Source organism: Gorilla gorilla, chromosome 6 (genome assembly GCF_029281585.2).
Source record: "Gorilla gorilla gorilla isolate KB3781 chromosome 6, NHGRI_mGorGor1-v2.1_pri, whole genome shotgun sequence".
Lineage (NCBI taxonomy): Eukaryota > Metazoa > Chordata > Mammalia > Primates > Hominidae > Gorilla > Gorilla gorilla.
Genome location: NC_073230.2, coordinates 36,646,651 through 36,656,673, shown reverse-complemented (window position 1 = coordinate 36,656,673; position 10,023 = coordinate 36,646,651). Strand labels below are relative to the sequence as shown.

The following is a 10,023-nucleotide window of genomic DNA, read 5'->3' as shown; positions in this document are numbered from 1 at the left end:
GATTTGAAAGGCTGATGAAGAAAAGCAAGGTAAGGTATTTAGGAGAAACTTTTCCAGTTACCTTAGAAGATCACGAGTTCTGAGTGGTCACTTACCACTCAGGAGAGGAACCTGTGGTGCATCTTATTAGAATATGAGCTTTATGAGATCAGGGATTTTTAGGTTTTGTTCACAAATTTTCAAGTTTTTTCACAGCCATTCACACATTCGATTCTAACAACTAGTATTATTAGCCCATTTTACGGATAAGAAAATAGAAACTCTGAGAGCTATTTGGTGCTGGTGTTTGGACCAGATCCCCAGCTTCCTAGAGCTCATAACACAATGCCACCCTTGGACTGTGTGGTTCCAATGAACCCACATTAATTCATGAAACCCAAAAATGGATGCTAAAAATAAGTTTCAGAGAGTTAAATTTAAAGCAATAGGAAGAAACACCAATTCGCTCTATAGGTAGAAAATGGCTGAAACTCATTCCTGTAAGAAGGAGCACAAGCTGAAACTACAGATGGATTCAGACATGTTTACATTAACTCCTGAATGACAGATTTACACTCAGCTATTTATGAAAAGTAAGATGTCTGCAGGGCATTTCCTCCCTGAAAGGCTGTTGTGCATTTTTACAAAATACCCTTACTGCTATTACTTTAGAATGCGGAACCAAATAAGTACTGTGGCAATTACTATGTTCTTAACCCAGATGACATCGTTTAACTCAAAATCATGTCTTACATGTGTAATTGCCTAGGATTTGCTGTGATTCTATTTCTAATCTTAATCTGATATTAATTATTTCAGGAGAGTTTACAAAGCTTCTGTCAATTGCTTTTTCCGCTGAAGAATTCATATTCCGAAAAAAGGCATGTGGATTAGTTTGGCTGCTTAAAGCAAGCATAGGACTCGGGCTCTCCTGAGACCAAAGTTCAACCCTAGGGCATATTAACATCACATAGAACAAAAACTTCTGTGCCCTGGTCACCGGGAGTACCTTCAACCCTAGGCATTGATCATGAGGCAGATCCAGAGAGGATATTTGGGCTAGAGCTAACCAGGCCCCCAACCAGAAATTAACAACTCAAAGAGTACCTACTGAAAGAGAATAGTGCTCTCTGTGTATATGAAAATCAGCAAAAATAGTATTATTTACCAAATAAGTATGGTTTACTGGATCTCACTGTCTCTGAGGACAAGCACTGTAAAACAAAATGGTTATTTTTTTGTAATAAAGAGAATTTGAATGAGCAACTTAAATCAATATTAGGCAGCCAAATTATGTGTATTAATATCTACACATCATTAACATAATCCCAAGTGAATTATTTCATTACTAAAAGTAATGCTAGAACTGACTTTTCATTTCCCTTGATATTAACTTATATAGGATATAAATTTGACTGGAAATAATTGTTTGGAACCTAATCCACTTCCGCTTTCTGTGTATACATATATACACACACATACAGACATACAGATATGTGTGGATGTGTATGTAAACCCACATACTTATCCATGGCAGGACATCATGGTACAAAGGCTATGAGGCAAGAGTTTTCTACACACACACACACACACACACAGAGAGAAAAACGTGTGCTTTGTTTCCTCAGCTTCTCTTTCCAACTTCATAGCATTGCAGGCTTTCTTTGGAAGGAGGCGTGTACATAAATCTAACAAAAATACATGAAGTCTAGAATTAAACTGAAGCCCAAACAAAACAAAACACAAAATCTGTCTAAACAAGAATCTGACAAATGTCCCAACCTGTTCCTCTTTATAGAACTTCACTTGAAAATCACTATAAAGATTCAGAAAAATTAAGGACATCTCTCAATGTCTGGGACTAAAACCAAACAGGGACCTGAGAATCAGGGCTGAGTTGCCTTGGTAAGTTTCTGCCTTGGTGAATGGAGGATAAGTAGACAGGGCTACAGGAGCCACTGAGCAGTGCATCAGCAGGTTTTGTATGGCAGATTCTGCGATCAAGGTTAGAACATTCTCACTGGAGTCATCCAGACCACAGCTGTCCAATACAAATATAATGTAAGCCACGCATGTAATTTCAAATATTCTAGTAGTTACCTTAAACACATTTTTAAAAAACAGGTAAAATTAATTTTGTAAATATATTACATTTAGCTTAATAGATCCTTTTTTTTTTTTTTTTTGAGATGGAGTTTCACTCATGTTGCCCAGGCTGGAATGCAATGGCGCAATCTCTGCTCACTACAACCTCTGCCTCCCGGATTCAAGCGATTCTTGTGCCTCAGCCTCCTGAATAGCTGGGATTACAGGTATGCGCCACCATGCCCAGCTACTTTTTGTATTTTTAGTAGAGACCAGGTTTCACCATGATGGTCAGGCTGATCTCAAACTCCTGACCTCAGGTGATCCACCCGCCTCGGCCTCCCAAAGTGCTGGGATTACAGGCGTGAGCCACCGTGCCAGGCCTAGATCCAAAATATTATCACCTAAACATATATTCAATATTTCAAAGGTTATGAGTCAGATATTTTATGCTTTTTGGCTTTGTACTAACCATTTGAACTCTAGTGTGAATTTTACACTTGTAGCACATCTCAATTCAGACTAGCCGTGTTTCAAGGGCTCAGTAACCACATGTGGCTGTCACACTGGACTGTGCAGGTCTAGGTCTTGAGAATCAGGCCCTTAGAGGTCAATGGCAGACCCCAGCCTCTGACAGATGCTGCAGGAGATCTACTGCGACAACCACGCTCCCTGCTTCCCATTTCTTTGCTGTCCCAACACAGTCTCTTGGACTTATTCCATGGAAGCAACATCATGTAAGAAAAAGCATTTTACATTACTAATATGGCATTATGTGAAGTAATAAGGAAGCGCTAGGTTTCACTTCCTTGAAAAGGACAACACCCAGCCAGTACTGACGGTGCAGAGGGCAATGATGGGGCCCAATAAAATCCAGGAACTGGGCCTCCGATGAGAAAAGAATTGCATAAGGTTATCACCCAAGTGCTTCTGTGATTCATATTGCCCTAAATCAATGATCTAAGTTATGTCAATAAATAATAAGCCACCATGTCACAGTCTTGTGGTTATTATAGTTTCTGAATCCAATGGCCTCATCATTCACCTCTTTCTTGACAGTTAACTTGACACTTTAAAGACACCTTCCACCTTCCCATTTTGTTGCACTTGAGGATGGTAACAGAAGTTCAAGGAGAACTGTTTCCTTTTCTTAGAAACTGTCATATTCCTGCATCTTATTTGCATGCATTTCCCCCCAATTAAATGTGCTGAAAATTCCAAAAGCTAACTTTATTTTCTAAAAACCAATGCATTTGCTTTGCCCTGATGTGGACTTTTTGTAGAAGTAAAAATCCTTCTAGCTAGCTGCTGATGGCCAGGTTGGTAGAAAATCTCTTTTAAATAACACGGCTTGTATATGCCACTAGCAACCTCAGTCCACACATTCACAGTTTTCCTTATGATGTCTTTAAAGGAGATTCAATGGTAAGATCCAAACTTGTTTTGAACATGGGCACTTTTTCCTCTTTGAGGGTGAAATCAGAACTCACTGTGGGTTTATGTGAAAAAGAAATTGATTTGCCATTAGGGAAACAACAAACCACTTTTTAAATAAAGCTTGAATCATAACTCAGGACTACAGAGTTTATAAACATTTTGAATTACCCTCCCCAATATCATCCTCCAGCTGTCATTCCACAGTTTCCCTCAGGGTCATAAAGAAATTACTTTTTTAAAAAGTCAGTTTGCAAAATTAGTGAAAGATAACCTAAACAGCACAAGCAGCACACACAGCAATGGGAGAGCTCTGGATCAGATTTTCTCTTTTTAGCTTGTTGATTTTACATTAGTTTTGTCTCTCTCTTAGAGAATTTCCTGTAAAAAATGATAAAAATGTTTTGTGTCTGTGTAGTCCAATATGGTAGCCACTGGCCATGTGTGCTATTGAGCACTAGAAAGGTGCCTAGGGTAACTGAGGAACTGAATATTTTTACATTTAAATTTAAATAGCCACATGTGACTAATGGTTACCATACTGGACAACACAGCTATACACAGGGCAGACCTAAGCCACTTAAATCTTTGTGCCTTTATGGGTACAACAGCCTGAGGATCTGAGGCCCATTTAAAATATTAAGCACTTTACGACTTCTTTTTTGAAAGTACTAAGTAATTAAATAGAGCAGCCTCTATGAGGCCAGAGAGAAAAAAAAAAAAGTCTACAAAAAATTCTCTAAGGATGATGCTACTCTTTAGGATGAGCCAGGAAGTGGGTGGAGGGAGCATTAATGTCACAGGAGCTTGGGTCCTAGATGACAGTTCCAGCTCTAGCTCTGCTGTCAAGTAACTCAGTGGCATGAGACAGTTTCTGAGTTCCGTGGGCTCTGGTTTTCTTATACAGTGTTGGAATCTGTGAAACAACTACCAAGGTTCCTCCTTGCTCTCAGTCTAGTCAGTCCAGCTCTTATTTCTTAGGAGATTAAAACTATTGGTTGATTTAAAATAATACTTTACACTGCAGTACAAACAGGCTGAGGTTGAGTGATTTTGACAGGCCAAACTGTTGAAGCAAAGGAATGCTAAAATTAGTCCAAACTATAGAGACTATATTCAGATTAGTCTCACAAAGGTGTACGATTAATTATAAATGAGGAGAAAGGCAGGTTATTTGCACAAACAGCTAGTGGCTGGCCCTCCCAGAATGCACAGCTGAAAGGTTAGTGGCCAGTTGATGATACGCTCATCCCAATTCTTCAGCTTCAGGCCCCAGAGGACAGCCACCTAGGTTCCATTGCAGAGCACCCTACCTATAGGGCCGGCCCATCTCTGACTGCCGTTTCCTCTAGCCATGGAGACTTTAAATAAACCTCTGCATTTGTTTGTAGCTTGGAGACACATCATTGTGTTCTGTCACACCAACCAGCCTGCACCAGAGACACAGGTATCCATCTTGACCCCCTAACCTGAATCCATGTGAGAGACAGAATACCAGCTTCCTTCCCCATGGGCCAAAGGGAAGGAAAAGCAGGAAGGTGCCTAGAGGATTTGCAAACTATGAACAGTAAAGAAAACCAAATGTGGGATTGATGAAAACATCTCTAAATAGAAATCTGACCAACAACAGATGAGAGAAGAAAAAGAGACAAAAGAAGTGGGGGGGGAAGGGGGGAGGGGGGAAGGGGGGAAGGGAGGGAAGGAAAGAAGGAAGGAAGGAAAGAAGGAAAGAAGGAGAAGAAGGTGGATAGAGGGAGGGAGGAGGGAAGGTAGGGAGGGAAGAAAAGAGGGAGGGCGAGGGGAAGAATGGAGAAAGGAAGGAAAGAAGAGAGGGAAGGAGGGGGAAAAAGCCATTTTGTTTTGAAAATTAAATGACATATTTCAGAAGCCATGAAATGAGAATACATACATTCATAAAAGATAAATGATTGGTGGGTGATAGGGGATGCTATTAATCATATGTCTGTCTATCACTAGGTTCATGTCTTTTTCTCTGTATTTGCCTTGACAGGAATCTTGATCTTCTGGCAGAAAACTCTTCCAAAACATTCCTATGTGACACTGCTCATGTATAGGTGTTCCAAACCGAATGTCCAGTTATTTCCACCATTGTGCAAAAATGGGAGACCCTGCCGAGCAGCAGATGGCCCTCAGCAGGGCTGACACTCAGGCCAGGCCCCAGGTGGCAGCTCTCAGAACACACTGTCCAGCTAAACCCTGCACAGACTGGCCGTGGAAAATACCTGGTGTTCACATTCCCCAAAAGTTGGGCAAATGACAGGGTCACCCAGTGCACTTCATGGGGTCAGTGGGGAGAACCAGCATTTCAGCACAAGTTCACAAATCACTGGGTCCCCCTTGTCAAACACTGCAAATATGTAGCATGCTAAGAAAAATCTCCTTACCTCTCAGACTCTGTATCACTCGGTTCATCTGAGTTGCTACAATGGACAATAAAATCTAATAAGTTAAAATGAGGTATGGAATGCTCAGGAGAAAAACAACAAGGACTAGAACTCCTCATCTGAGTAAATAATTTCTCTCACAGGGTTAATTTTAGCTTTGCAAGTTTTTTATTTGAGATTATATTTTAAATCATAATTTGTGCATGTGTGATTTAAAATAAAAAAGGCAATCAAGTCTTTCTGCCAGTCTAGGTGATGTGAAATTTAATTATCGAGCAGTTATCATTAAAATAAACGCAAAGCAATTTTTTAGACATAATTGAATATTCCAGAAGAAAATTTCTGAAAAATCCAAAGGTCCAAAAGAAAACTTCTCAGTGAGAATGTCTGTTTCAGTAAGATACCCTGTTTTGTAGTATTGGATGCAGAGAATTTCTAGTTAGACATACATAAGTCTTTCCAGAATTACTATAGTTCAGTTTTGCCACCTGCGTCTAGAAATATGGAAGACTTATCTACGTTACTGGTTATGACTCCCCAATAATGAGTAATGAAAATTCCTATTTATCATTTCTACATCAACATCAGTGTGATAGCAGAAAACAGCATGATTTACCTGGCCCACATTACTGTTGTATAGAATTTAAAGAAATAAATACCTCAATCCATTCAGGAATGTTCTTTTCCCAATTAAGGTTTTGAAGACTGCACCTAATACTGACTTTTTATCTTTTTCTGTTTGCATTTTAATTTTAAAACTCTGTGTCAACTTTATTTTGATAATACAGTGGGTTTATGTTTCCAAATCTTAACTTCTTATCCCCAGGGTTCCTTTAATATTTAATGTTTTACCCTTTTCAGTTACTGAGAACATCTCATATCTTCTTTATTTATTGATTTGCTTGGGTTGATTTTTTTCTTGACTGTGAAATTATCCATTTGGCAATCATATTGCTAATATGCAAAAAGTTCTTATTTTAATTATACAAGCAAATGTAACCCATGATTATTAAGAAGACTGTTTTGCAAATTGGCCGTTGTTTATCTCAGAATATAACCAAGAACCACAGGCTAAATTAAAAGCTTAAGAATAAGAACTTTTTTTTATTTTTGCAATTTAAAATAATAAAGGTAATCAAAGCTTCCTGCCAATCTAGGTGATTGTGAAATTTAATTACCAGTAGTTATTAAAACAAAGGTAAAGCAATTTCTTTTACACATAATTGAATATTCCAGAAGAAAATTCATGAAGAGTTCTCAGAAAATGTATTTTTAAATTAATTGTAACCTGATTATTTCATTTGTTATGTCTCAGTTGGTACCATAGAATAAATGACACATTTGGGCGATGTAGTTCAACAGCAGCTAGTGAGAGCAAATTCTCAGGAAAATCAGGCAACTTTGACCTTAATGCTGAGCAAATTATTAGATCTTTACTCTGCAAACACAAACATACCTAAATCTCCTGCAGCTATTCCTCTATGAGAGGTATAACCCATGTTGACTTCACCTCTGTCTACGCTGGATGCTACAGAATTAACTGTTCCTTTTTCACTGCTCAATTGCCCAAATGTCCTACGGCTTCCAGAGCTGTTCCATCAAACCCACTGCTACCTGAACAGAAAGAAAACCTCCTACATCAGCAGCAGCAATGAGTGAGCTGGCAGCTCTGTGCATGATGCTGCTTATGGGCCTGCAAGCATAACTTTCCCAAGAAAGAAAGTCAAAATAAGGCCATGAACTTACCCATCTCCAGGCCTTTACCTAAGCTCTTCTCTCTTCCTGAAATGTCTTTTTCTCCGTCTGTTTTCCGGAAAAATTCTACTCAGCTTTCAAGGCCCAACTCATATGACATTTCCACTGACCCCTCTAATTTGACTAAGTCAATTCCTCTCCTCTGCACCCTTCTCCACAGAATTTGTTTTATCAAACTGGAATAGAGGTTGCTGTTTGCATGTTTGTCTTGGCTGCTGGATGATAAGGGAAAAGGATCTTGACTCATCTTTCCATGCCAAACACTCAGGGCTATGCCTGAAACCTGGAAAACACTCGCGTGCTTATTTAATGAAGCCCAAAATTCAGGATCAAATTTAACATGTGATGAAAGAAGTGGATTGTGTGTTGGATTCATGTCTGCACCTAAATTCTGAGCCCGTGAATGCCTTCTTTTTCATTCCTCAAAGAAGTAAAATTTATTCACATTAAGCATTTATTAAATGCTAGGCCCTGTGCTAAATACTCCACATACATTATCTCATTCAATCCCCAAGACACTCTACGAAGTAGGTCTTATCATCAGTATCAGCCTCATTTACAAAAGAGGAAATTGAGGCTTGGAGAAGTTAAGTAACTCACTCCAAGATACCCAGCCGGTCGGTGATGAAGCCAGAATTAAAAGACAATACTTCCAGAACTTCAGAGCTAGAGGGAATCCTACAATTATCTTTCCCCCTTAGCCTTCTTGAAGCTGAGGTTTATAACTTACTGCCTGGCACATAGTAGGCCCTTGAAAATAGTGATTAATACATTGACGGAGTGCCCTAATTTCTCAGATTCTGGCCTTCCCCTGAGAGAGCCCAGCTGCCACCACAAATAGACTCTATTCTTTCTGCCCAACACCTCTCACAGGTGTGAATTGCTTGTGTCATCTGAATTATTCATGATCCACACAATGGTAAGTGTGCTTTAAAAGAGAACTACAATGCTGTATTTTTCAAGACAAAGTGCCTGATTAATTGGGGAATTAGGCAGTATAAACTCATGGGCTAGGCTGATTCATGCCAAACAATACATCCATGCCCACTTTTTGAATTTCAGTTTTCACATAATTTCCCATTTTCCCTTAGGATTAAAAATAGGGGTAAATAAAGCAGGAAAAAGAACTATCATGGGCATCTCTAACCTATCTGAAAGCAATTACCATCATCTAAATCTCATACTGTGTTGTTTCAAACCAACGTATTCTTCCGAAGGCTGACTTAGGATTTTCAATCAGGTTTCTTAAGCTACATCAAGATTTGGAAATTCAGATGCCACAGCAGCTGTAATTCATGCCACCAGTAAATCATGTGACACCACCAGCTCCTTGTCCTTTCTCCTTTCGTCTTTTCTTTTGCCCCACCAGTTCATTTTCTAGTGGGCAGTTTTCTGAGAGGGATAACCATATGCTAATAGAAAGCCAACACCACTGTATTTTAAATTCAATGTTAGTCAACCAAAATGAATTGAAAAACAGCAGCAGTGGTTTGAGGGTACTAAAAATAAACTGTAGCATTTGCTGAGTTCTCAGAATTAAAACCACGGCGGTCAACTTGTTGCTGCTCTTAGTAAGATATGACTTCTGCCCCATTGGCTGCTACTACTAGAAACTTGAACTATATCACACACCTAACAACAACGTGTTTTCAATTAGTTGGCAGTGATCGAGAAAGGAAGTGCCATTTCCCAGGAACTAAATCTGCCAAGAAAGATAACAGATGGCTTTCAAGTGATCACCTTGTGCCACATCACAATTGCACCTTAGTCAAATTCACCTTGCCTTTATGATTTAGTGAGTTACACATCTAAAGCTGTGGTTGCCTTTTTGCCCTGCTTGCTATCCAATGCCTCCAAAAAGGTGTTTCTTCCTTTGAGTTTAATTCGTGAATAATAATAAAAACAGCCCAATGGGACTTAATACAATATTAATATATTGAAGCACTTCCATTAGGACTTCATGACCTTCTTGACCCTTAAATACTGTATACTACCCTAAATGTCTTACCAGCTATCCCTTTGGGTTTGTCATTAAAGTTTTCAACGACCAGAGAGGTACAGGAATTCTACCTAATGCATCATTCTGATTAGAAACCTGTCATACTCAGAAACCAGTGGGTCTGCCTCTATTGATTCCTACTCCTTCAGATTCATTAGCAATTTTTTTCTCTTCAATTAGACCCGATGATCAACCATAGAAAAGCTGAAAGACTTCCCTTTGCTCAACCATACTTAAAAGGAAAAAAAATGCATGCCTTGCTAGTGAAATTACAGCCACTATTATCAGAAAATCTCTAAGGAGTCTCTCTCTCTCTCTCTCTCTCACACACACACACACACACACATACACACACACTTGTAAATG

At 39.2% G+C, this 10,023-nt stretch overlaps 1 protein-coding gene across 3 annotated transcripts in view; it reads right to left on the bottom strand.

The window, feature by feature from the left end:
* Window positions 1-10,023, bottom strand: part of CHN2 (chimerin 2) — a 316,889-nt gene that overhangs the window by 305,748 nt on the left and 1,118 nt on the right. The window contains exon 1 of one of the 3 annotated variants that reach the window (XM_055347251.1): window positions 7,650-9,833. The exons of the other annotated variants lie outside the window; for them this stretch is intronic. Coding sequence (XP_055203226.1) covers window positions 7,650-7,653 — 4 coding nt within the window. The 5' untranslated portion in view covers window positions 7,654-9,833. Of the gene's footprint in view, window positions 1-7,649; window positions 9,834-10,023 lie in introns of those variants that run through there. 3 annotated transcript variants of the gene reach the window in all.